General features: G+C 36.6%; 3 protein-coding genes and 2 long non-coding RNA genes across 5 annotated transcripts; all 5 read right to left on the reverse strand.

Annotated features, from left to right (window-relative positions):
- Window positions 1–6295: 6295 nt before the first annotated feature.
- LOC135939679 (E3 ubiquitin-protein ligase XIAP-like) lies at window positions 6296–7956 on the reverse strand. The gene is made up of 3 exons (XM_065484181.1): window positions 7833–7956; window positions 7241–7320; window positions 6296–7143 (listed from the first exon to the last, which is right to left on the reverse strand). Exons 2-3 carry the CDS (start codon window positions 7255–7257, stop codon window positions 6420–6422), a joined length of 741 nt encoding a protein of 246 aa, XP_065340253.1. The 5' UTR covers window positions 7258–7320; window positions 7833–7956; the 3' UTR covers window positions 6296–6419.
- Window positions 7957–8352: 396 nt separating this feature from the next.
- LOC135938413 (uncharacterized) lies at window positions 8353–9071 on the reverse strand. Its single transcript, XR_010574654.1, has 3 exons — window positions 8981–9071; window positions 8734–8925; window positions 8353–8472 (listed from the first exon to the last, which is right to left on the reverse strand). It is a non-coding gene; the product is annotated as an uncharacterized LOC135938413 (long non-coding RNA).
- A 2653-nt stretch (window positions 9072–11724) lies between these two features.
- On the reverse strand, window positions 11725–13370 carry LOC135939654 (uncharacterized). Its single transcript, XR_010574771.1, has 2 exons — window positions 13105–13370; window positions 11725–12586 (listed from the first exon to the last, which is right to left on the reverse strand). It is a non-coding gene; the product is annotated as an uncharacterized LOC135939654 (long non-coding RNA).
- Window positions 13371–14488: 1118 nt separating this feature from the next.
- On the reverse strand, window positions 14489–17076 carry LOC135939493 (putative inhibitor of apoptosis). The gene is made up of 4 exons (XM_065483903.1): window positions 16975–17076; window positions 16644–16814; window positions 15492–16239; window positions 14489–14935 (listed from the first exon to the last, which is right to left on the reverse strand). The coding sequence occupies exons 2-4, from the start codon at window positions 16694–16696 to the stop codon at window positions 14903–14905; spliced, it is 834 nt and encodes a 277-aa protein (XP_065339975.1). The 5' UTR covers window positions 16697–16814; window positions 16975–17076; the 3' UTR covers window positions 14489–14902.
- A 4141-nt stretch (window positions 17077–21217) lies between these two features.
- LOC135940642 (PI-PLC X domain-containing protein 3) lies at window positions 21218–26399 on the reverse strand. Its single transcript, XM_065485613.1, has 3 exons — window positions 26188–26399; window positions 25029–25504; window positions 21218–23599 (listed from the first exon to the last, which is right to left on the reverse strand). The coding sequence occupies exons 1-3, from the start codon at window positions 26261–26263 to the stop codon at window positions 23159–23161; spliced, it is 993 nt and encodes a 330-aa protein (XP_065341685.1). The 5' UTR covers window positions 26264–26399; the 3' UTR covers window positions 21218–23158.
- Window positions 26400–26422: the final 23 nt, after the last annotated feature.

Raw genomic sequence — 26422 nt, forward strand, 5'->3', positions numbered from 1 at the left:
AATTCTTAAAATTACATTTTATATTTTACTAATATTATATTAAAAATGCATCCTGATAAGTAGATAACAAAATTAATGTCCTAAATTATATTGTTTATCACTCAGGAAACTGCCGATTGGCAATTTAACGCGGCTCTTCAGGTTCGTCAATTGTGTCCGGATCGAAAGTTGTGGCACCAGTTTTGAGTATTCCCAAGGCATCGTGCTCCAAAGCCGTCTGTTCATTTCCGATCTCAACGTTGGCCACACTCTCCTTGCTATTTAAAAACGGGCACTCGGCGTTGCTCGTCCTGTGCTCATTTTCCGGCGTGTCTCCTTCCTCCCAGTCGCTGACTTCCACGTTGCAGAAAACGCAAATGACCGTGTCGCCTTTTCCAGAGTAGAAATACCCTTCTCTCGCCAGATCAAAAGGTGTCACGTGCTGCCAATTATTCTTTCTCAACAGAGAGTACAGGCGGTGCGCTTCAGATTTATAATTCGACACCGTAGTGACGTGTCCCATCGGCAAATTCATCGAATCAACGGCACCGATTTTGCAATTTAATTTTTCCGAATTCAAGTGAGATTTTCCAAATTGCTTTGGAATTTCTCCGAGGCTTAAATTCAATGCGCAAAATTTGCACCGGATGACATTGTTTTCGTAGTAGAGGCCCAGTTCCGCCATCGTGTGGAGCAGATCAAACGGGTGTTGCAGGTGGAAATCCAGTGGAAACGTGAAGAAGCGATGCATGGCCAAATTTAGATTCAATTTCCCGATGGATTCCTCAGGTAGGGGTCTGGCAAGTTGTGCTCCAACAAATGGCCTGAAAAAAATTCATTTGTATTATTAATTAATTTAATGAAATAGGAAAGCTAAAATTAATAACTATTAAAGCTCAAATATATTTTTAAATTTAAGTTTTTAAAGAAATTATCCAAAATGATCAGATTTAATTTGTTTTAAAAAACATAAAACAATTAGAAACAGAAGAAATTGCAACAAACATAGAGCTACTGCAGGAATCGAAATACAGTGTTACTTTTAAAATATATTTTATGGTTCATTTTAATTAAAAAAAAAATGAATGAGAATAACTAAACAATTTTTTAAAATACATTATCGTTTCATCGGCACTTACTGCATAGTGGAGCTGGAACGCAAGGTACTCTGAATGCCTGGACTCATTATTATTAAACAGCTGTGAGCTGTGAGTCACCTCAACGCCTCAAACAAACACAGTCGTCGGGAGGGGAAGAGAGTTTTCGCAGCTTCTATAAGAATTAAACAAGACATTTTAATTCAGTATTTCATATTAATAAATTATTAGCTTTTCTCTGGTTAACCTCCTTTATAACTTAAATTTGGCTTTTAACGATTTCAACATTTTTTACGATTCAAAAGAAAAATATTATTACTAAATTTAAATCTTTTTTAAGGAAGAAACAAAAAATGCTGACAGAAAATAAAATGAGTAAAAAATACTTACTACGTGACAAAAGTTTGGATTGCAGGGGATTCTTCAGGTGGTTATCTCAGTTTTGCGGCAATCGCACTACAAGGCGCAGCACTTGTTTTAAATGTGTTGACGCGTCGGCTACTTCCCTCTCAATGCGCCACGCTTGCCAATAAGAGGCGGTGACGTTAGCTCGTATGAGGCTTACTTGGGTAAGACTTCTTGCTAAAAGTCTAATGATTCACAAGTTAAGATTAACATATTGAGCGTTTTCAAACATCACCGAAATTTGAATTATTATTTGTTTAATTTTCTCAAGGCAAAAATATCCCGTTTAATTCTAAATATTTATTTCGTGCCTAACTAACCAAATACAAATTTTTCATTTTATAAACGGCTAGATGGAACAAACAATTATAATTCCTGCAGCAGAGATTTGTTGAGACTCATTACTTCGTTGAATAAATATATAATTCAGGGAATCATTAGATTTATTAGTAAAACTTTTTATTTTCATTTCGAGAAACACACGGGCTGTTCTTTTTTTAAATAATTCAACCAAAATATAGTTTGACGCAAATATAAAATACAAAAATGGAGTTATAATTGCGTATGTAATCTTATTTAAAGGAAGTGGCCCAGCAACAAATTCGATATCCTACAGGATATTCAAAGGATATCCGTTTGATATACTTTTGATCTGCCTATGTCATAGGCGGATACCCAATTTCTTGCCGGGATCAGAGTGGAGCATGGAGTGCGGTAGCCGTTGCTATCTTAAAAGTCTATATGTGAGTCATCCGCATGCATTTACTTTTCGCCCGCGGCCTCGATAGCTGCCGCGATAGCTCGTTTTATTCGTTTCCGCTGCCGCATAAGGGACCAGGGTATTAGTAATTCCCCACTCTGCATATCACTCTTTTCGCTTTAAATTGGTGCGGCGATAAATAATGAGTCAAATGAATCAATTTAAAACAAATTTCATGACACTCGATGTAAGAGCTATAAAGATAGTATTTTAATGAGTTCTAACAAAAATCGGCCAAGGCGCCTTTACCCACCAGCAAAGCGAGTTTGTGCCATGAAATAGGGCTGCAGTTGACAGCCGAAACAAGTAGTCTGTGAAGGGAAATTTAGAAGATTTAATGAAATTTAGATGCCGCTCTAATAGTTATTTATTTATTCCTCTTACATCATATTATACATAAAAAAGAGGCTCTTGAAAAAGCGATCAGCTCGCTGAAATGTCGGTAATCAAGAGATAGCCGAGCCAAACAAGGCCTTGAATCTACAAAAATCAGGAGTGGTCTGAATTATTGTGACATTTTTATTAAAAATTCAGAAGCGTCAAAGAGCCGAGATTTTCACGTTCCGCGGCGCTTTCAACTCTCGTGTGACCTCTACTCTGTTTTCGTCTTCGCGCGTGATACGCCATCGCAATAACGTCAACGCATCAATCAAATCCTTAAATCGGTGCATCTTCTAAATTTCCCTTCACAACAGGCATAAACAAAACGACGCCGTTTTCCACGAGGAATGTCCGAATTTGTCCTTCCACCAATGAATTCTCGAGTGTGACCCTCAATAAAATGGTTCTTTTCGTGTTTGCAAAGTTAACTGCAATTATATTAGACGCATTCTCTTGCGGTTGAGGAATCGCGTTCACATTAAAATAACGCAATTAATTTTAATTTTCTCCTGTGGAATAATATGATTAGATTTTTTTATTTAGTTTAAAGAAGTAACGCATGAGTATTTAATTTTTAAAATTGTTCAATATCCAAAATAAAAGACGGGATAAATCAAGAAATAATGCCCAACACAATGTATTTATTTAATAATTATATTTTATTATTTTATCATCATACTAAATGCATCAAAATCAAATTAAAAAATTGAACATTTACTAACAAATGCCAATCACTCAAGAAGAGGGATCGGCGTTATCTCGGTCCTCGATCCTTGGGCTTCTCTGGGGGTGTGGGGTTGTTCGGGTCGAAAGTGGTGGTGCCTGATTTGGGTGTTCCTTGGGCGTCATGATCGCCTTCACTCTCCAGCTCGCTTCCGATCTCAATATTGGTGACGCTCTGCTTGTCACTCAGAAACGGGCAGTTGGGGTTGCCTCCCCTGTGCTCTTTGTCCGGCGTGTCTCCTGCCTCCCAGTCGCTGACTCCCAGGTTGCAGTAACTGCAGATGACCTTGTCACAAATTCCAGAGTAGTAAATACCAGATTTCGCCAGATCAAAAGGTGTGACGTGCTGCCAGTCGGGCTTTTTCAGCAATGAAAACAGGCGATTCGCCTCAGATTTGTAGTTCCGAACGCTGGTGACGTTTTCCATCGGCATATTTTTCGAATCAACCGCACTGATTTTGCAATTTAATTTTTCCGAATTCGTGTGAGATTGTTCAAATTTTATTCGAATTTCTCCGAGTCTTAAATTCAATGAACAAAATTTGCAGCGGATGACATTGTTTTCGTAGTAGAGGCCCAGTTCCGCAATCGTGTGAAGCAGGTCAAACGAGTATTTCAGGTGGAAATCCAGTGGGAAGGTGAAGAGGCGGTGCATGGCCAAATTTAGATTCAATTTCCCGATAGATTCCTCAGGTAGGGGTCTCGCACGTTGTTCTCCTCCATCCTCAACATTGAGCCTGAAAGTTAAATATTTGTTTTTGTTTGATTAATTTTATGATTTTCCCTTTTTTCGTTCCATATAAAATAAATAAATGCGCATTTTTTCAAATGAAGATTTTCAAGATGGCAAAAGTGTTAATGATTTTGTCCCCTAAATTTAGTCCCTTTGTTCGCACTTACCGTTGAGCGTGGCAGAAGTTGGAGCACAAAGTATTTTGTTGGCGTGGACCCATTTTTTGGTCTTCAAATTGGCAGTGAGGCACCTCTGCACACAAAGGTCTTCGTGGGGCGAGAAGAGAGGCTGCAGCATTTAAGAGAACGTTTCAATTGAGCCAATTTAGGCAATTTAATCAGCTCATAAAATATAACTTTGTAAATAGCTCCCATTGGAATGTCAGCATGCGTGATTTGGAATCACGGGACGAATTTCTAGCGTTTCAAAAAGTTCTCGAGTGGGCTGGGTCCCTGTGCGGCCTGGCGCGGTGTTATTCGGACCCGCGTGTTTTAGCATTCGTTCTAGTACAGTGCGCGCCCTTCCCGGTTCTCGGACAGGGATATAAAAAGAGCAAAAAAAAACGAAAAAAATAATAAATAATAAAAAATGCTCCATCAAAAGAAAAATATTTTTTGTCGCATTACCAGATGTTTAGGAGAGAAAAACAATTAAAAAGTTGCAGTTTTTGAGCGTATAGAAATAAAAAGCTCCTGAAATTAGCAAAATAAATACTCACGTGTGTCAAGCGTTGTGCGGAAATCCACCCAAGAGGCTCAGAGCTGTAACATACGCCTCGGCTGTTCGGCTCTATTAACCGAGGAAAGCGAAAAAGCGCGAATTTATTTCGGCGTAACTATCCTAGACATTTTGCGAACTCGTAACGTTTAGTCTAACTAATTGGGCATTTTGCCAAACCTAGACCACACAAAATTACACAGCTTATTATCTTAATATTAAACATCTATGACGCACGAACGGTTACATTGCCAAAATATCACATAATATATATTATATCATGATTTTTTTCGTAATGGACTTCGCCCTCATCATTTCTTGAAAATCTTATCACGTCACGACTACATTTGATATGAATTTAACAAGATATACACGCTTTTCATTCAAATTTTTTAATTAAGATAATTGAATGAACCACGTCATTGATTTTACGCTCTTATCTCTTGCAGTAGCTGTACTGTAAAAGAGAGATAATTAAACACGATTGACACGAGCCGTTGATTTTTCCTTACTACTGCCAATCAAAGGAGGATCAAATGAATCATGAAATCATTTTTATGTTAAAATAAGAGGAGAAAAAATCTAACAAGTTAAGCTTGTTGTACATTTACGGTTTGGAAGAAAAGAAAATAATCAACTTTTCTACTTATAACACTTGCATTCAGTGTAATAATCCCTTATTGTAGCAATTTTTCGAAATTCTGTAAGTATTATTCGGGAACGTGTTTCATTTTAACCGAAAAACTTGAAATTCGGGTGAAAAGGTGTGTAAAAAACCCGGTCTAAAATTAATATCCCTATATCAACAGTCCATTTTGGACACGAATAAATTAAATACATTAAACATTCAATTTCAATCTAGAAAATTACTAGATCAGAGAATGGCAAAATGAAAATTCAGTGAGAAAAAAAACAGAAAATTATTTTCCATCAGTTAAAGTTTCGTTATAAGGTCCAGTACCCAAAAGTCTCAATGACAATGACTCATCCGCGATTTCAATTATTGCGCACATGTGGAATGTTCATCCATTATCTTTGCCCGCACCTGCATAATTGCTCCACTCCTTTTCATTTCCGCTGCCAAAAAGTCTCGCGAATTTTATCGTGCTAATTTTCTGCTGTGATTTTAATTGGTCCGAGTAGATTGCAAAAATGTTAAGACAATAATTGTGAATCATTTATCAATTATCTTTCTGATTCTAAAAATTAACTGAATTTATTTTACAAAACAAGACGCAACAATTATTAGAAATTGTCTAACTTTGGTAATTTTTACTGTGAAAATAATTTTGATTTAGTTAAAAATCCCTGGAATTGAACGATTGAGGCCAATTTTAAATGTGAAAATATAATTTTGGCTTACACTTAATTTTAGTTTGAATAATTAGCGAAACAGATTTGCACAAAATTGCGTAAATCATTCCATTTAGGAGGACTTTGATTTTTATATTTTACTGATAAAGATTGAAGGAAAATCTTTAGTTTAAAAAACACAGTAGGTAATTTTGCATTACTTTTATTTTTAATCAAAATGCATGCTTACAAAAATATTTATAATAGAGAATGAACACATCACCTTTTAAAGGTTAATATTTACATAATTTCCAATAAGAAATCAGACAATTCAGCGTTTACCCGCGCCTCGATCACTGGGCTTGCCTGGGGGTTTGCTCGGGTCGAAAGTGGTGGTGCCCGGTTTGAGGGTTCCTATGGCGTCGTGATTGGCATCAGCCTCGTGCTCGCTTCCGATTTCGAAATTGGTGATGCTCTGCTTTGCGTCCAGGAATGGGCAATCGGGGTTGCTTTCTTGGTGCTCGTTGTCCGGCGTGTCTCCGTCCTCCCAGTCGCTGACTGCCAGGTTGCAGTAAATGCAGACGACGTTGTCGCCGACTCCAGAGTAGTAAAATCCACTTCTGGCCATGTCAAAGGGTGTGACGTGCTGCCAGTCGGACTTTTTCAGCAAGGAGTACAGACGGTGCGCTTCGGCTCTGTAATCCGGCAAGCTGGTGACAATCGCCATCGACAGATTTTTTGTATCAGCGGCCCCGATTGGGCAATTTGCCTGATCGTGCTTCTCCAGAATCCTCTTTTTAGCCGCTTCAATTCCTTGAGCAAAATATCCTTCAATTCCATCTATGGTGGCTCCGCAAAATTGGCACCGGATGCAAGGGTTTTCAAAATAGAAACCCAGTTCCGCTACCATTCCGAGCAGCTCGATCGAGTACCTAGGGTAGAATTCAAGCGGAAACGTGAACAATCGATGCACAGCGAAATCTTTGTTCAATCTGTCGAGCATCTGCTCAGGTATAGGCCCGGCAAGTTGCCCTCCACCCACAACATGAGTGTGTCTGAAAATAAATATTTTTTAAAATTAGTAACGGCAATTAATTTTTGTATTGATTGTGAGTAATAAATAAAAATTTAGATAATATTTACAATACTTACTGTTTGCTCAAACTCATGTTTTTGGCGGCGGAATGGCAGTGAAGAAACAAACACTTCTTAGAGGAGAGGACGAAGGTCGGCTGCACATAAAAAGATTATCAGTATAGGCAATTTAGCTATTTAAGAAAATGACTTTTATTATTTCGAAGTCGGTCGAGAACATAAAAAGATTTATGATCAATTTGATAAGACTTGTTGATTGGTGACCCGCTTTTAACAGTTCAAAAATTGTTCGGATGGAATCCGTTGAGCAAAAAAATTGAAATTACCTTGATTTACATGTTGATTATAAATTAACCTATTTTTTTTAATTTCTATTAAACAATTTATAATTTTTTGTTGATGATAAAGTGAGTTTCACGTCTTTTGTGAACCATCTCTACAACTTTAGAGCAATTAATTGACGTTAATTTTCGCGGCTAAAAAATTAAGTATAGGAAATTCCCAGAAAGCAAACAGACACATTGATTTCGTCTTGTCAAATAGTAAGTGCCTCTGATAAAATTCCATCTTAATTCAACAAGACCGCTTTGGAATTCGGTGAATTTAAAACAAGCGACGACAGTGAAAAAATAGAAGAGCCAATATTTACCTTGAAAATTAACCCACTCTGTTGCTATGGTATCTGCCTCTCTTCTCTAGCTCTGGCAGCAGTTGAGATAAGAACCGTTCAGCTCCTAGGCTGTCTCTTAAATGACTTGGTTGTCTCCTTGGCCGCCTTCTTTTATTCACGAATTCACGCTAATAAAAGCTAGACTTTACAAAAGTCTAGATCGCGATAAGCTCGTCCCCAAAACCACGTGATCATAAGCCGTGCAAAAAATCTGCGAATCTTGAGATTGAACTTTACTCAACAGCGGTGCTGAAATTTCCTCATAATTTACATGGAATTTGATCCTCTCGCCCTAATTCAAAAATTTCATAAGAGACACACCTGAATATTCTAAGGTAAGTTATTATTCAATAACAATTTTAGCATGATTATCGTAGGGATTAAAAGTCTTATATTTTGTTCCTGTCCAAAACTCTCAAGGACTAGTTTTCTTTTCAGACAGTGACGAGGAAACGTTTTAAATATCTGTAATGATGGGTGTAACATTTAAAATAAATAGTTTTTAGGTGCAAATACTATATTTTATTGAATTTATAGCTCGATTAAACCTTGGCGGTGGACATTCCAATATTCCTGTGGCTCAGATGCAAGTACGTGCCCAGTGCAAAAAGGAAAACGGCTGAAATTTAAAAATTGAGTTTCAATTTAAAATAAATTTAATGATCAAAATTACTAATGTAGGGATTTAAAAGCCATTCAAACTAAATAGTTTTGTATTGGGAATATATGAAAACGGGCTTCATCCTCGTTGTTTATTCCCATTATGAACACAACCTCGAGTGGTCGCCTTTTTCAAAAACTATAAATAGTTTTGGCCGAGAACTTGATCATTGAAGAAGGTCCGACCCAAAAAGTCTATTATGGAGATGTATATACTAACCAGACCCGAGGTTGAACTGCTCCTTAGCGTTGATCTCAGCAGGTACGTGAAATTCAGCATTGGAACAATAATTGAACATGTACACCACGGTAGAGAAAACTGCCCCGAAGAAGATCGATAGTTTGAAAACAAACAGGCCCATTAGCACGGGAAGGGCCGGTATTAGCGTTTTCACCACGCTATCATCGGGATCTGTATGAATAATTAGAAAATAATATCAATTTATAATAAACGGAACTTTTCTTACTGGTGACAAAGCTCATAAAAATTTGAGCAAGAATTATTCCAATAAGGAAAAAGAAGATCAAAGGGAGAACGTCGCTTATAGAGTTGCGGCTGAAATTACGAAAATTACTCGTTAATTTTTATAAAATATAAAAGATTTAAAAGTTATACTCGCATACCTTTTCCTCTTGGGATTATTTCGCCTCGCGATTCGCTTTCTCTCCATTTTTCTTGACACGTACGTACAACTGAAATGTTTATGTGAGTTAAGTAAAAATATATTTTTAGGAAACCTATTATTCTGTCACTCCTGAATATATTTTCTTTCCTATTATGTAATTTAAATTCAGAACAACAAAAATTATAAAAATGAAAATACGACCCTTCAGCCACGTTTTATAAAAAATATTTTTAAAATTGTGTTGCCAATTCAATTTTTTCTATTTGAGATATATGAAAAGAGAAATTGATCATGTCATTTTAAAACCAAAACCGTTACTGTACCCTACCAGAATGTGAAATTCATTATTTTTTGTAAATTATTCAATTGTTCGCCGACAGTTCCTTTTTGTTTACGGGAGTTTTGTTCTATCAATTTTTAAAGAGTATACACTTATAAAAATTAAAGCTTATCTTTCGATGTTCAAAAACACTCTTCAAATTAAGCCGACTATCCTCTGATTAAATCACTTTTAAATTTCACTCGTGCATGATGCATCTATTGCGATTTAAAAAGTCTAACTGTTCTTGGTCTTCAATTTTATTGCGCCAACCGGCGAAATGAGCTTGTTTGACTGCCAAAATTACTCCCGCTTCTCTACATATCAATTCTACACTGTTGTGTCTCGCGCCAATTATAGCTCTTGACTAAGTAGCAGCTTATCGCGCCACCACCGTTTCTGTTTTTATTCTTGTTTCTCGAGATCCACGTCACTTTCAATAGGTGCGGCCACAATCGCGTGGATATTAAATAGGGCAGAGATGAATAAAATCAATAATTAATGCTCACTGATTTTGACTTCACTCTTTCTCTGTAATTGTAATTTTTTATGTATGCATCGTGAATATCGTGATGAAAGATTGAACTAATTGTTTAGACTTACAAGAAATGACCAACATTTTATTAATAAAGAAATATTTATTTCATTTATCACGAAATAATATGACAGGCAGTGGCCCGCTAATGCTCTCTTGTGAAATAAAATGGGAAAAATTCGAAATATTAATTAATTTTATATTTAATTTTATAAAATTCTGAACAAATTTAAATTTTAGGAGATTGCACGGTATTTTCAGAAAATTGGTATTCTTAATTAGTAAAGCAAAGAGCCAACTAAAACAATTAGAATTAATTATTAAAATTTATAAGATAAATAAATGTTTCAGTGGCAAATTGCGCTAAAATAATTTGTCAAATTGAGGGGAGGTCGTAAATAAATCCTTCAAATTTGTGGAATGGCTTTATTCGGAATCTCGGTAATTATTTGAACTGTGAAAACATTACATGAATTCATTTGGAATTTATAGTGTATTCAAATAATTTACAATTAAAATAGTCACAGTAAATATCACAAGTTATTTTATCAATTAAATTAAAATAAACTCGGCTTACTCCGTTTAACCGAGTCTGTAAATTTTTATAATTTTCAATTAAACCTCAAAATTTATGTTTTTAATTACACAAAACGATAGAGAAAATGTGATTGAGAATAGTTATAGTCTCTATGGTCTTGAGTTATGCTTTTCACGCAGAGGGGAATGACGCTGCTAACTAATTGTAAGGAAAGGTTCACAGGTTGGAAAAGGTGGACGGAGAGTGCCACCTATTGGCAGGCACTACAAAATCAAAGAAAAATAATCGCCGAACTCATTTAATAAGATATGTCAATTGTAACTTGGTGATTTTATCTAGCTGATTAATTATCAGGAAATTGCCTTTTATCTAGATTTACGTTGGCATTAATTCGGGCCGCAGGGTAGTTACCCTCCCGGTGGATTATTTTCTGACGCCACCCACTTTAATTAGTTCCCAAAGTTGGAAGATTTACAATTTACGTTAAAAGAATAACTTCTCAAAATAAAAACTGAATTAAAATATTATTAATATTCAATTTGAAAATTAATGAAATGAAATTTTAATTTGATAAAATATGAATTTTAGACGCGGTCGCGTAGTTTCTGTAACTATTAGGGTAAAACAATAAAAGAGGCTGGTTTATGTACTTAATAAGCAGCTACATTATATATTAGTAAACTGGAACATTAACGATACAGCAACAATCATACTGTGTGTATTTAAAAATATGCATTGACTCTTTTGCGAACACTATTGGTTAGTTAGACTCTTCTTCGGAATTAATTACATGTCAAGAAAATAAATTATGCTCAGTGAAATATTGTTTCTCACCACTCACTCTTCCAAATTCGTGAAGTTAAGCCTGCACGCGCGACGTCTCCCACACTTGCTCGTTGTTAACGTGAGGAAAAATAACTCTCAAGTGAGTGATTCCAGGGATATTTCGTCCCCGGTTATAGTGACAAGCGGGTGCTCCGCCCGATGGAAAACATATTCCCGAGAGTATTTGAGTGAACAAATATTTCACCGTTATTTTACAATGAACAAATAAAACATCCATACGAAATTTAATCCACATGTACAAGGATTAAGAGCTTATTTTTAGTTTGGGGTTTTTGTTACCAAAAAAAATTACTTGCGCAATGAAAAATATTGCGACACAAAGAGAAAAAAAGAAAGTAAGCAATATCTCGTATTTAAAAATTATTTTTATTAAAATCGACCTCAGAATTGACAAAAAACAAGGCCACTTTTCAAATTCAGGGCTGAGGCTCGTCTTGAAAATCTTGCTCACCCTGAGGGGCTTCAGCTTCCCCCTGAGGGGCTGCAGCAGGCAGCTGTGCACCCTGATCTTCCGTGATTTGAGCTGGTGGTTGATCTGATTGTGCCAATGGGAATGGGTTAGCGCCTGTGGATTTCTTTCCAATGCCATCGTGCTGCCCTTCGAGGGGCTCGCTTCCGATAGGGTAGTTGACGACGCTGCTGTGGCTGCACAAAAACGGGCACGACGGGCTCCATTTCCTGTGCTCTCCGTCTGGTGTGTCTCCAGGCTCCCAGCCTTCGACAATCACGTTGCAGTGAACGCAAAAAACTGCATCGTTGTTTCCCATGTAGAAAAATCCGCTTTTGGCTAAATCAAACGGCTCCACATACTTCCAGTCGGTCTTTTTCAGAATTGAAAACAGACGATGCGCTTCAAAATTGTTATTCAGTATGATTCGTTCGCCTATTGCGATATTTTTTGAGCCGTGAGCTCCGATATTACAGTCAAATTTATTGTGCTCTTCGATAATCTTAGCTAAATTGAGGCCTTCGCGATCACAATATTCCTCGATGCTGAATTTCAACGGACAGAAATAGCAACACAATAGTTCCACCCCACACTCGTTGATATAGAAGAGGCCATTTTCAGACAGAGGAATAAGTAGAGCAATTTTGAACTTCTCATGGAAATGAAGAGGGAAAGAAAACAATCGATGCATCGCCAAATTGAAATTTAGCAGCCGAGGGTCCACTACGCTCCTTCTGCATTGTTGTGCAGGATTCATTTGCCTGAAAACAAAATTTTTCACTCAATTCAGATTCATATACTGATAAGGAAGGAATATTTCATTTTAATTATCCATTGCCTGGTGATTTGATTAAGATACAGACAACTTTATCATAACTGCTATCATATTGCAATTGTTTCTAAGACTTTCTTATGTTCACTATGATTATTAGATAATATTTTTGAAGTGGGTGCATAGAGGATATTCAAAATTCAAATAAATTATTCAAGCTGTGAATTGTAAACGACCGGCTTTTTCTGGGCTTCCAAATAAAAGCATAAATTCATTTTGACCGCACACAAAATATCGTTCAAAGTCATTTACATATGCTTGGATAGCAAGAATTTTAACAAATTGGGACGGAGAAAATCTTTAAAAATGAAATAAACTACAATTAGGAGAGTGAATGTTGCTCCAAACAGTTGCGTGCAATAAATAATGATTTATATTAAAGGCAGAACTTGTCGGTGAAACTTTAAAAAAAAGTCCAAATAAATTTTTGACACTTTTGTGACTTACGCTGGAGGGTGAGTGGGTGCAAATGGCAAGGAATTTGTCCGAGGAGGGCTCATTGCACAGGCACTTATTAACGCACGTCGCACCGTGTGTTATCAGGTCTCTGGCTTTACCGCGGACGAGAGCAGAGAGAGCGTTTTTGGCGAACGCGAAATTTACAGCAAATAATGTAATACGCAGATGAGACTTTTACAGCTTGACTTTTCTTAAAGTCTTATTACTATAAATAATGCAACTGAGACAATGAAAGAAAATAATAATTCTCGGAAATCATTCGAATAATTTTTCAAAACTGTCATCTAATTAAAATAATTTTTATATTATATAAAAATAATTTGTAACGCAATTTTCTTGCTTTTTCTTCTGGAATTTTAGTGACAGCAAAAAATATATGAACCAAATATTTATTTCAATTTTTCCATCTGCGAAAAGTACCCAAATAAGTGGTTAATTTGTAGTATATGCGCGTTAAAATCCCATCGAAATTATAATTAATTTTGACCACACATAAAATAGTTCAAATTCGTCTGTATTGAATTAAAATATGCTTATATAGCAAGAATATTAACTAAAAATCCTCAAAAATGACATTAATTTCAAGCAGGAGTTAATTTTGCTCGAAACAGTCGTTCAATTAAAATAGTTTACATAAAGGTGGACATATTCTGAGAAACTGACTGTAAAAAGTATAATGTGAAAACAGTCAAAAGCTCACATCAAGTCAATAAATTAAATTTTATACATTTTGGAGACTTACTCTAGAAATGGCAAGGCATTGGACTGAGGAGGACTCATCTTACAGCTCTTATTAACGCACGACGTGCCGGGTGTTCGTCTCTGGTTTCATTCACGAATGATAGCAGATTGAGATCGCTGTCTTTACCCGACCTGCGCAAATTTTATACGTTATGTGCATAAATAAGACTTTATTAACTTTCTTAGACTTTAAAAGTCTACATCCTTAAGTGTTACTGTAGAAAATGAACTTGAAAGAAATGAAGAAATCACAATTCATTTGAATCGGAATTTACAACTGTTATAGACAGCTATAATAATTTTAAATAAGAATCGCAATGCGATTGTCTTGTTTCTTGGTATTTTTGTGCGATCTGCGTTGATGTGAATTCATTATACATATTAAAATTGACTCTTGAGATTCAAAGAACTGCTCACTCATGAAATTGTTATCTTTTGTAATTTAAATTGTTGGCAGTATTCGTTCAGAAAACAGATTTTATTTATTTAACATAACAATTTTTGAGTAATAAGGTTCTGATAAATTTTTCTGTTCACGAAATAAGGGCTGCGGGTAGAAGCCAAAGCTAGATATGAGTGTAATCAAGACGTTAGCTTCAAGGAAAATGTAAAGAATTTAAACTCAACATGATATCTTACACTTTATAAACAGGGGGAAACAAAGTTGACCCCTCGTGTATGCTTATATTATTTTTCACATATACACAGTCATGAACAGGCTTTTCATGAGACACAAAAACTCATCATATAAAGGAAAATAAAAACAGATCATTTTTTTCTTATTATTTTCGCTTTAACACATGTTTCCAATTTTCTTTGTAAACAATGTTATGATTATAACACAGATATATGTTTCATATGTAAAAAATAGTCTTAATTTTGCTCGAGAGTGTCGTCCCTAAAACTTCGTTGAGCTGATTGAGCAGAGTGAGTGAAGTCTTTGCCAAATTACAGTTGATTTACGTCACTCCATGACTTGTGGATGGTGGCGAGGATTTCATTACTGCTAAACACTGTTACGGCGGGACAGTCTCTTTTGTGTGCTTCAGCAGAGTTCGCCGAGTTTACCAGGTATATCCTGCAAAATAGAACTGATTTTTAACAGTGTAAACCCTAACTATAGATGTTTTATCTAAATTTCACATCCCTCATACAGTAAGAATTTGAGTAAAAATTAGAAAAATAAATATTGCATTAAATTCAGCATTAAAGAGGATTGATACTGCAAAATCCTGTAAAATACTTGTTGCCAATGCATGAACTCATGCATCCCTTAGGATTCAAAGCCAAAATAGCACTGCAAATATTTTAGAAAAGAGGCTGCAAAGATAGCATATGCTTTTCAAATAGTAAGGACTGTCTCCTATTTAAAATCTGATATTATTTAAAAAAAAATCCCCAAAATGTGTCATGCACTGTTGAATAGATCTTGAAAATAGGAATTAAAATCTGCCAAGAAAATGTGGTCAAGCACTGTAAATTTTAGAGAAAATCTAGCAAGGTCCTTGCAAATTGTAGAACATTATTGTTTATCGATCAACTAACTGCTCTTTGCATCCAACAATTCAAATAATTTTCAATTGTTGCCATGTATCAATCCACTTTTTTAATTACTTGCTACAAATAATGCTAACCGGCACTTGAGGGAGGGTTTGGTGGCGTCTGGCTTGCTGTTCAGCATCTCGTGCTTCAGCATCATCGTGTTCGGTTTCTGTGGCAGGCGGTGTGAAAGGTCGAGAGCCTTTACTTGGTGTTCCCAAGCCGTCGTGAGAGAACTTAATCGTCTCTTTTCCAATGACGATGTTGCCCACGTCTGCCGCGTTACGCAAAAACGGGCAATCTGGGCTCCAACTCTTGTGCTCCGATTCGGGCGTGTCTCCTTTCGTCCATTTGCAAACTTCCACCTTGCAGAAAGCGCACCTGACACGGTCTTGGTCTCCGGTGTAGTAAAATCCATTTCTCGCCAGGCCGAAGGGCTCGACATGCTGCCAGTCGGGCTTTTTCAGCAGCGAAAACAGCCGATATGCCTCGTAATTGTAATTCTGCATTGCCTCTACATCTCCCAGTGGCATATTTTGTGCGTGAGCTCTGCAATTCATCTTCTCGCGAATATATTGGACAGAGTATCCCTGGACTTCCTCAGGGCTGAATTTTGAAGTGCAAAACGTACAGTAGAAAAATGCACGGCCGCGCTCATTGACGCAGTTGAGGCCCAGCTCGGCCAGCTCGAGTAGACGGGCGAATGGGAATCCTTGCCAAAAATCGAGTGGAATAAAGGCGAAGAAGGTGAACAAGCGGTGCAAGGCAAAATTCAAATTTATATCCGACAACTTGAAATACGGAGCTGGAGCTTCGGTGAAAAGCGTTTCATGTCCCGTTGCCCTGAAAAAATAATGTTTAGTTAGTTAGAATATAAGAGACAATTCTAAATTGATTAAAGCCCCTATATTTTTGTATAAAAATAATGTTTATGGTTAAGAAACGGTCATGTGCATCAAACCGGCTCATTAGGGTAAATAAATAATGAAAAATTAATGGAATAAACACATGTTTTTAGCAATCGGGGCTCTACATACAAGAAGGAGCATTTTTTGTGCTGGTCCTTGTACTAAAAAATGGCAGCTGGTGGAATTCCGCTTCTCGCGATCAGCTGTTATAATGGCAAATATATATTTTTTAAACTAATCCTTTATCAAATAACGAACTTAAATAATTTAAAATTGATTTTTGCGATAAAAACATCTTCTTTAATTTACATTTTTAATTAAGTACATTTTGGCACTTACCTGGTTTCATTTTGGAGGAATTTACCGGTTGATTCTTTGACGGAACCCATCATTTCAAGGCAAATAATGTGATGACTATTATATCACCCTTGGCCGGGTATATGAACACTTAGTTGACGTAAGACTTGGCTCGCAGTGAAGGTGTGCTTTCCGACTCCTTTAGGGCCAACTCTTTAAGTACAAAAAGGAGTAGGTTAGACTTTTCGACTTAAACATTAGTTTCACTTCAAGTCAAGTTTTATCTGTTTATGAACGAACTTGATTACAAACTGATATGAAATTGAATATCAATCCGATTGAAGCTAACAATAAACCGAATAAAAAGACTTACGGCGGAAATTTAAAATCACAGTATGCGAAGACGATTTCGCACGTCTGCCCAGCTCGACAATGTTGCACGAATAAGCAGATGAGTCACCATATAAATATGTTTTCTAAACAAGAGGAGAAGTAGGGGTATGCGTCGGATGATCGGCGCCAGCGAATGCAGAGCTCAATATTGGGAGGCGTGTCAAACTATTATCATACTTGAATGAAATAAAGTCACACACACTCAAAGCATACGAATCTATCTGCGCACGGCAGCCCTTTGTAGCTTATAATAATTAATTTTCAATTTTGTAGAATGTTTTTGTCTGTGCAAAATTATGTTTTCTACTTCTCTGTTTAACCCTTTCTTAATTTTTTTCATTATTGTAAAACTCAAAATTGGAGATGCATTTTAATGTTGTGCGTGCAGGTGATGAATCAACTTTTTGGAGCAAAAGGTATATTTTGTAGAAAATTATGAGGGAACGACACCAAATGTTGCTTTTTACTTATTTAATTATTAACAAAACACATCCAACAAAGATAAAATTTTAAAATTATCGTGACGATTCGGTTTCATTCCTGATTCCTGCAGGCTGCTCCGAGAGGTAGGTTGGTTTATCCAGGGCAAAGCTTGGTTTTCTGCAGAATCTTGTTGCGGACCGTCAGGCTCAGGTTGTGGTGCATCAACAGGATCACCAGGAAGTTGAAAGAAATTCCTAAACAAATAATTAAAATTTGTTTTAAAATTCAAATTTAAACTTATTAAAATTATGTTTGGAAATTATTTTTCACGATTTTGTAACACAAAAGGATTCACACACTGAGGCTTCTTGAAAAAAAAAAATGAATGCACGAAAAGTGTGAAAACTTGCAAAGATTGTTAATTGAATATTAAAAAAATATGCGATCAATTTTTTTACCTGAACTTGATGCGGAAAATGGCCTCCAGCAGCACAGTCAGCAGGGACAAAGTTAGGATTCGCGGTAATATGAGTCATGATACCAATGGCGTCAGTTTTGAATGAATCGATCTGCTCGCTGCCGATCGGGATGTTGAGGGTGGTGGCTTCTATATCCTTGAGTAGAAAAGGACAATCCGGGCTCCAAAGGAGGTGCTCCTCGTCAGGCTTTTCTCGCTCCTTCCATTGGTGAAGTGTCAAATCGCAAAAATCACACATCACCTTGTCCTCTTCTCCAAAGTAGAAAAAGCCACTTTTTGCCACTTCGTAGATGTTCAAGTCCGGAAAATGATCGATATTTTTCAGCAGAGATAATAAACGGTGCGCCTCGAATTCGTAATTCAGCAATAAGCCGCCGTCGACATTTCCTGTTGGCACATTTCTCGAAATATCACAATTTGACTGTAGCAGTCTTTCGGAAATAATCTTTTCAGCATCTTTAATATCCTGAGATAATATTTCAGCACTGATGGTCACCGCGCAGTAAAATGGGCGTGCACATCCACGCTCATGATCGTAATAAAATCCTTTTTTTGCCAGCTTGCGGAGCAGCTCAAATTTGTGTCCCCGGAAGAGTCGGAGTGGAAAGGTGAACAGGCGATGAATTTCGAAATCCAAATTCAAATTTGCGATTGGAACACTAAAAAAATATTTAGCAATTAGCTGGTTATGATGCAATGGTATTGAAATCAGAGGTTGGAAAACGCGCGGGCAGTTCACAAAAATACTATATATTATGTAATTTAAGATGATTCAAAATGAGAATCGCTACTAATTAAAACTGCAATTGAAACGATGAGTTTATTAATTATTCAAACTCGAACAGTTGACGGTCCGCTTTTATTTTAGGGCCAGTCTTTGTAAAAAAAAAATGAAAAATAAAAAAGCGAATCCTCAAACGCTACGTGGTTTTGTTAATATTTTGCAATTTAGCACAGATAAGAATTGATTTTTCTATCAAACGTCTTTAATGGCGAGAGGCCATAATTCTTAAGTAAAAATATTTTAGAGCTAATAGAAAACTACCAGCTATTTTTCTTTTTTTTTTTAAAAATAATAATGAGAAACATTCTGCAGCCCGGTAACAAAAATACCATATACCCACACTTACTTTTCATTGTAGTTTACTGCTGCGAGGGAACTCATATTTCTGAAAATAATAAATAAACAAATAAATATAATATCAAACGCAACTCAGTCAGTCCCTACAACTGACGGCCTAGGCAACTGCGCGAAAACCAAACCCGGATTTAGACTTCCTAACGGTTGCATAAGATTAAACTTTTTATCAGAAAAGTCCTATATGTTCCTGCACTCCGTAAAAAAGAGTAAATATTGGTCTCTATTTTTATCAAATAATATTTTGGCATTCCACTTTAATGGGCGAGAAAACCGTTACATTTGCCAATGAAAACAATACTAAAGCCATCGAATTTGGCATTGATCTTGTATTTTTATTCTTACTCCTGATAAGATTCCCTTCCCATTATGCGGAGCTCTCAAAGTGTTTCTTTTGCTTTGTGCGTTAAACGACCACCACGCACCGATTGAAAACCCAAACGCACTACGCCTTTTACGGTATTATGGCACTTTAGGCGTTTTAGAGAGGCCTTGGACTTTTTAGCCAAATTAACTGTCTTATTAATAGCGATAAGACGATGAAATATTGACTAGAGATGATGTGATGATTCAGTCGATAATAATTACAAAAGTCTAAGTGCACTATTTTTACCCTTTTGGTAACTCAAAAGAAACTTCCAGAAACTAACTCTATTTTCATTAACATGTTGTCATTTTATAAATAAAATAATAACCTTTAATTATAAGTTTTTATTTAAACAAGACCGATTCTTGTCATTTTGAGCCCCTTTCCTTCTGGAGATTTTATTTAAATTTTAATTAAAAAATAATGTTTACAAATTTGAATATTGCATCTCTGTTGTCATGGTCTATTTTGTGTCGTCTAAAAGAAATTCATCATTGATATGGAAGGAAAGTACTATTTTCATTTAAAAAAAAATAGTTCAATAACGCATATATTATTTTTAAATTTGAATAATATTTTGCAGCGTCGGGAACGATCGATTTTTTTTTTCAAAAATAGTGTTCTTCACGTCGACTGGCTGGACTGATTTTAGTTTCCGCCGTACGTAAAAAAACATTCTAAGTTAACTATCCACATGATTGAGTATGAAATCGCGGTGCCTTTTAAATCGAAAATCTGCTGGCGCTAACACTAAAGAACGGTGAATTAGACAACAATTTATTGCAGAGCACCGTGACTTTAATTAACTTTAATTAGCTCCCAAAGTTGGAAATAATGGAAGATTTTGAATTTACGTTTAAAGAATAAATATGTTAATTAATAAATTTAATGAAATTTGATTGATAAAAGTTTTAGACGAGCGGTTCAAGATCGCGTAGTTTCTTTAATTACTAGGGTAAAACAATGAAAGAGACCAGTTTGTGTAATAGATACAATTAGTTACATTATTATTTAAGCTGGTACTTTTGACGATGCAAAATTTATATTGGGTTTATTAATTATTGATTATATTTCATCTTGATAATGACTCAGTAAAGAACATTATTGAAATAACCGAATTAAAATCAGGAACGGAATATTAAATGCATGTATTATACTTTACAAAATTGAATTTAAAAGAGGAATTAATAAGCTCAGTGAACTATTAGTTTCTCACCACTTACTCTGGCAATTGTCTCCCTCACTAGCCCGTTGTCAACGTGTGGAAAAATAACTCTGAAGTAATTCGAGGGCTATTTGGTCCACGGTTATATAGCGGCAAGCGGGGGTTTCACCCAATGGAAAACATGGCTGAAGGTATGCGAGTAAACAATTGATTCACTTCACTCTTACAATGGACGAAAAATATCCTCTATATTGAAAATATTATTGATTCAAAGGATATTGTGGACTTTTGAGAGTAAATATTTTTTTGTTCATTAATGAGATTACTTATAGCACCGAAAATAATATTATTAGAGCGTTTGGCAATTTAATTGAAATCACTTGTGGTACCAATATTATTGTTAAGGGAACAATAAATTATTATTCACATCGGAAACGGCAAATTGCGGTCCGACCCGGACAAGATAAGCGCGATAAAATGCAGTTTAAGAAGCCGCGTCAGCAAACGTGAATGAGGTTATCGGCGGCCGCGCACACACGTCACAGTTTTGACCACAGAATATTTTATGTTGTATAAATATTGATTTGATTACGGGCAACATGTTGCAGGGTTCGTAGTCCATAATTTAAGTCGAATAAAAACAAAATTTTTTATAAAATAACAAACCACTTTATTCAGACAGGTAATTAATGATAAACGACTACATACACAGTCACACAACCTGAGTGGAAGTTGCTTGAACGGCATTCTGAGGTTATACATATTTGAAAATCTGGGAAGGACACGCCAATGAACAAACGCATGGAATGTCAAAAGGTTTCCCTAGCTCTGCAATTCGTCCTGGGCGCGGTAAATTTGCGCATCATTCAACAAAAAATGCCCAAATTTTCACTGTCGAATGGATTGTTGCCTTTTCTTGCAAGAAAGAAATTCGCGTTTGGTTGTTGAAAGTTTCGCAATTTTGCCGCTACCAGGACGAATTTGTGTTTATATCTTAATCATGCAATGGCTACTTAAATTTAATTTTCAATAACTCAGTCAGGCAAACACGATTCTGAACAATAAACATGTTTTTTCCCTTGCAAAATCAGAAATTTCAACCGGAAATTTTTCAGTTCTGCTTATCACTATTTACTTTGGATTGAAATGCTCGTATACTGGATAACAATCAGCAAAAATACAAACAACTCGTAATTATTCAGTAATATATTATTTTGTATTTTTACATGCTTTGCTCTTTTCCTTTAACGACTAAGAGTTTTGTTTTAAATCCATCCAATGTGTATATTTTGAGTTTAGACATCAGGGCTACATGGCTAATTGTAAGAGTTTTCATTAACTTTTCTAGTCCTTCGCGTAAACCAGAATCATAACAAAATACAAATTTGTAGGTAAACCATGAAATGCTTAAGAAACATTCAAAGAGTACAACGACAGGAAGAGCGAACATCAGAGGAGAGTTGAGTTTGAGATTCCCCAAAATCCTTCAGTGCAAAGTCCAATCGAGTCGAACAGTGTGCAATTTTTTTATCTGATGATTACAGTACGGAGGCAAAATTTAAAAAAAATCAATATAAATTTTATTGTTCGCCCTTTTTCAGTTCCTGAATGGAATTTCCCAAAAAAACGAAAGTATATATTTATTACTATTTAAAAATTGTGCACAAGTCACACGTGCTTTAGAACTGCTATTGAGAGCCTCTCGTTATTTTAATTGGCATTATAATAATTTAAAAAGTCACAAAATCAACCAAATATTTCAGAAATAACCTTTTTACCGTATTAGATGACATTAGTTTGATATTAAATTTAATTCAATTGAGCTTCACGCGAGGAATTCAACTCACAATATTTTGTTTTCAACCGTAGTACAATCATGATTTCTCGGTATTTAGAAATTTTGAATAGATTTGAATTTATTTCATATTTTTTAAATTTTATGTGATAATTTTTCACCGTCGACTGAGGGATTGATACTACATTACTAATTATATCGAGTTTTCCAAGAAATTCGGATATAATTGGCAAAATTTGGAATTATATTAGACATAAAGTATTTAAAAATTGACAGGGTTGCAAACCACCCGCATTTAAAAAAATGCAGTGCAATGGTTTCAATTTTTACCAGTTTCTTGCAGGCAATTTTTTCACCTTATTTTTCAATAATTTTCTAATTATTAACCTAAAACCTCATCGACTTGAAAAATTGCCATTTGGAGAAATTGAGGCAGCAAAATGGCAATTTAAAAGAAAATATCTGCAGTGCAGGAAATTTTGAGCACTCTGATTGAAAATTTAGATTTTCAGAAAAGAAAAATAGAATAAATTCATTTCTTGCAATTCTTGCGCAAGAAATTTGTAAAAATTGAGCGGAAAAAACCAGTGATGAAAAAAACCAGGTGGTAAGCAAATGCAACCCTGTTTCATAATTTGCATGGAATGACGCCAAATAAATCTGTCCTACCATCCGTACCTTTCACATGGGAGAATATTTACGCAATTTTTCTTTTTTCAAAATCTCATAAATTTGCCGAGAAAACCCGATTTTAATTTTTACTACCCCTAAAAACATATCTTATTTCAAGAGAATCAGCTACAAATAGACGTCAGCATGCGGCTTATCCGCAATTTTGGGCAGTTCGACGGCAGGATTTGAACTATTGAGGTTGAGCACCGCGTCGACGAAAGCGGCGTCGACGAAGTCGGCGATGGCGACGTTCAGGTGGTCGCGTTGCTGTCGGCGGGCTCTGAGCCACGGCACGACGGCCTTGTTGCACCTGGCGGCCAGGCCGGAGTGCAAATCGGAGCAGAGGCCGGCGGGCAGCACGGTGCCGGTGCGCGGCGTCAGCACGCACTGCGCCACGTGGCCGCAGCGCCGGTCGCGCGCCGCCAGGCCCCGCTCGAGGAAGCCGAGCAGCGCCCGCGCCTTCCGCACGTCCGGCCACGGCGACGCCAACGCCTCCCCGGGCCAAACGCCCCGCAGCCCCCGCACCTCCTCGCACCGGTACACCAACACCACTTGGTACCCGTGCGCCTGGAAACACAATTTTTTAAATGACAACAAATTAGAATTATTAATGATCGAGGGATTTGAGAAAAATAAACGGATTTTTACGTTAGTGAAGTTGGCGATATCGCCAGCCCATTTTTCAAAATTTTTAAAAGTAGTGAACTTGGCGATATCGCCAAAATTCGATTTCAACGAAAATTCGTTCAGAGGGTTGAAATTAGCATCAATGTGCCACCCCCGAACACACAAGTGGTTCAAAGGGGTAAAAACACGCGTAAAAGCCATAGAAAACAGCTAAAAAGAAAATTCAACACTCAGCAGGGTTTAGCCACCTTGAAACCTCCTCAGGTGGACTCCAAATTTTTTATCAATTTGGAAAAAAATGCGGGAAAATTCGGAAAATCCTATAATTTGTGAAATTTTTTGAGCTGTTTTCTTGCAATCAAAAATATTGGTGCATCTGCAATTTTTTTAAAACGGTTTCCTAATTTTTAGTATGGTCTATAGTCTATACTACTAACCGACTTTGGTGGCACCATGTAAACATTAAATATTAAGACAACAATAAATTCTAAGTCAAATATTATTACAATAAATAATTTTTGCCCTTATTTTTTACGCTTTTCACGCAACTTTTTAATCTTCAAGCAGTTTAGGAACAGTAGAAAAAAATTATCTGCATAAATATAAATACTATTATAGATAAAATCATCAGGTGGCAAGAAAAACACGAATTAAAAAAATGCGAGGCAGTGGTAAAAAATGTTTTTTTTAATTTTAAAACAGTTTCTTGCATTTTTAGGCAATGTTTGCGCGTCAGTTTACAATAATTTTCTAATTACCTGACTTGAATAATCGTCAAAAATAATTTTTTGGAGAAATGTAGGCAACAAATGGCAATTTAAAAGAAAAGATCTACTCAGTAGAGAAAAATTTTGACCACTCCGACTGCAAATTTTATTGTTTCATGGACGAAAATAATTTCTTGCGCAAGATATAGGTATATATTGAGTGGTAAGCAAATGCAACCCTGGATAAAATAGATCACAGTTAAATTAATTAATTTAATTTATTCCAGGGGAAAATTTACGATTGTAAATATTTTGGAAAACTTTTAATTTTTATAAATATTACACCATAAAAACGAATTTTTGAAGAGCTAGAACGCATATAATTTTTTAGTTAAAAATATTTTGTTGCTATAAAAGGGAGTTTTTAATTTATAGAAATTAAAATTGTAAATTAAAGTTTCAAATATTTGATTGAGCTTTGCATATAAGCGAAAAATTGCATGACTTATAAATTTAAATTAATATTTTTTTTTCAACAAAACTATTTTAAAATGAGTTCTAAATATTTAGTGATAAAATTTCTTATAATTCAGATCATTCGCATTTCTTAAAAACTTTACGCCTTATTTCGATCCCAGATATCGACAAACTATATCACTGACCTGCATCCAGCTGAGGGAGATTTCCTGCGTGGCGCCGGGCCAGTAGGGGCAGAGCCTGTCGCCGAAGAGGCCGGAGAGGTGATTGACGAGCTGCTGGTGGTCATCAGGGCAAAAATGGTAAAAGTGCTGCAGGTCGACGATCAGCACCTCGAGAGGATGGGCGGCGAGGAAGGCGTCGGCGTCGGCCAGCAGGGGCCCAACGTCGTCGCCGCACAGGTGGTGCACCACGTGCGGCTGCGTCTCCTTGCCCCTCGCGGCGCCCCGCGGCTCCGCCGGCATCGCCAGCCGCAGGTCCAGGTAACGCACGCCAAGCTGCAGTTGCTCGGATAAACTCAGGCTCTGAGTTACGCTCCATTTGAAGAGGATGGACCGCGTCACGGGGCCGAACAGCCGCTCCAGAATTCGCACCGCGTCCGGGCAGTCCGCCGCCAGCGGGGCGTCGGCGCGAATTGAGTAACTCAGCGAGTCGTGACTCCCTGAAACACACGAAAAATGGCAAAACCGATTAAGAAATAAACACTTTATACAATGGGCATGCTGGAAAAATACCGTAAATTCAGTAAGTTAAATAATGCAAGACAAAAACATATTTTTTTTAAAAAAAAAATGAATTCGTCCTGGTCCCGGCAAAATTGCGCAACTTTCAACAACCAAACGCGAATTTCCTTGTTGCAAGAAAAGGGCAACAAGCAATTCGACAATGAAAATTTGGGTGTTTGTTGAACGTTGCGCAATTTTGCCGGGACCAGGACGAATTTATTTCTAACAGACAAAATGGTTTTTAAATTTTAGAACTTTTATTTCCACTCTGAACAGTCAGGAAGATAGATTCCTCTTTTGAGTTATACTCATGAACGCGATAAATGGTTTCTTAACAATATTATTTATTTTAAAAATTTTCGTTTGTTGAATGAATTTGATTTTCGACACGTTGGAGAATTTCCACTCATCAAAAATTTGCAGGTTTTTGAATAAAATCATTCCGTTTAAATTACCGGACGTTCAGAAGAATAAATCCCGTATTTTGCTTCAAGAGCGGCGCTCAAGTCTTGGACTTAAAGTTGCTCTAGCTAGTAAGACAAATTTATTCCGCGCTTCGAAAGCTCTGCCAATGCCGAAGCAGCTGAAAAACAGCAAAAGGACGCAATATTCGCGTTACCTGGAATGGCTAGTCTGAAAAAGGGCGCGTCCTTGACCTCCTGAGGCAGCCGGGCCATCCAGTCGGCCGCCGACATGATTTTTAGAGGCCCTCAAAGGTTTCAGAACGAAAGGAGGACGCTGTTCCACTCTCGCACGCCCCCCTCTTCAAGATAAGTGGGTTGCGGCTGGAGGGTGCGCAGGACGACGACACAACACGGGTGCCACCCTTACAAATTTGTTAAGTCGAGGGAGGA

Source organism: Cloeon dipterum, chromosome 3 (assembly GCF_949628265.1).
Source record: "Cloeon dipterum chromosome 3, ieCloDipt1.1, whole genome shotgun sequence".
In the NCBI taxonomy this organism is placed as follows: Eukaryota; Metazoa; Arthropoda; class Insecta; order Ephemeroptera; family Baetidae; genus Cloeon; species Cloeon dipterum.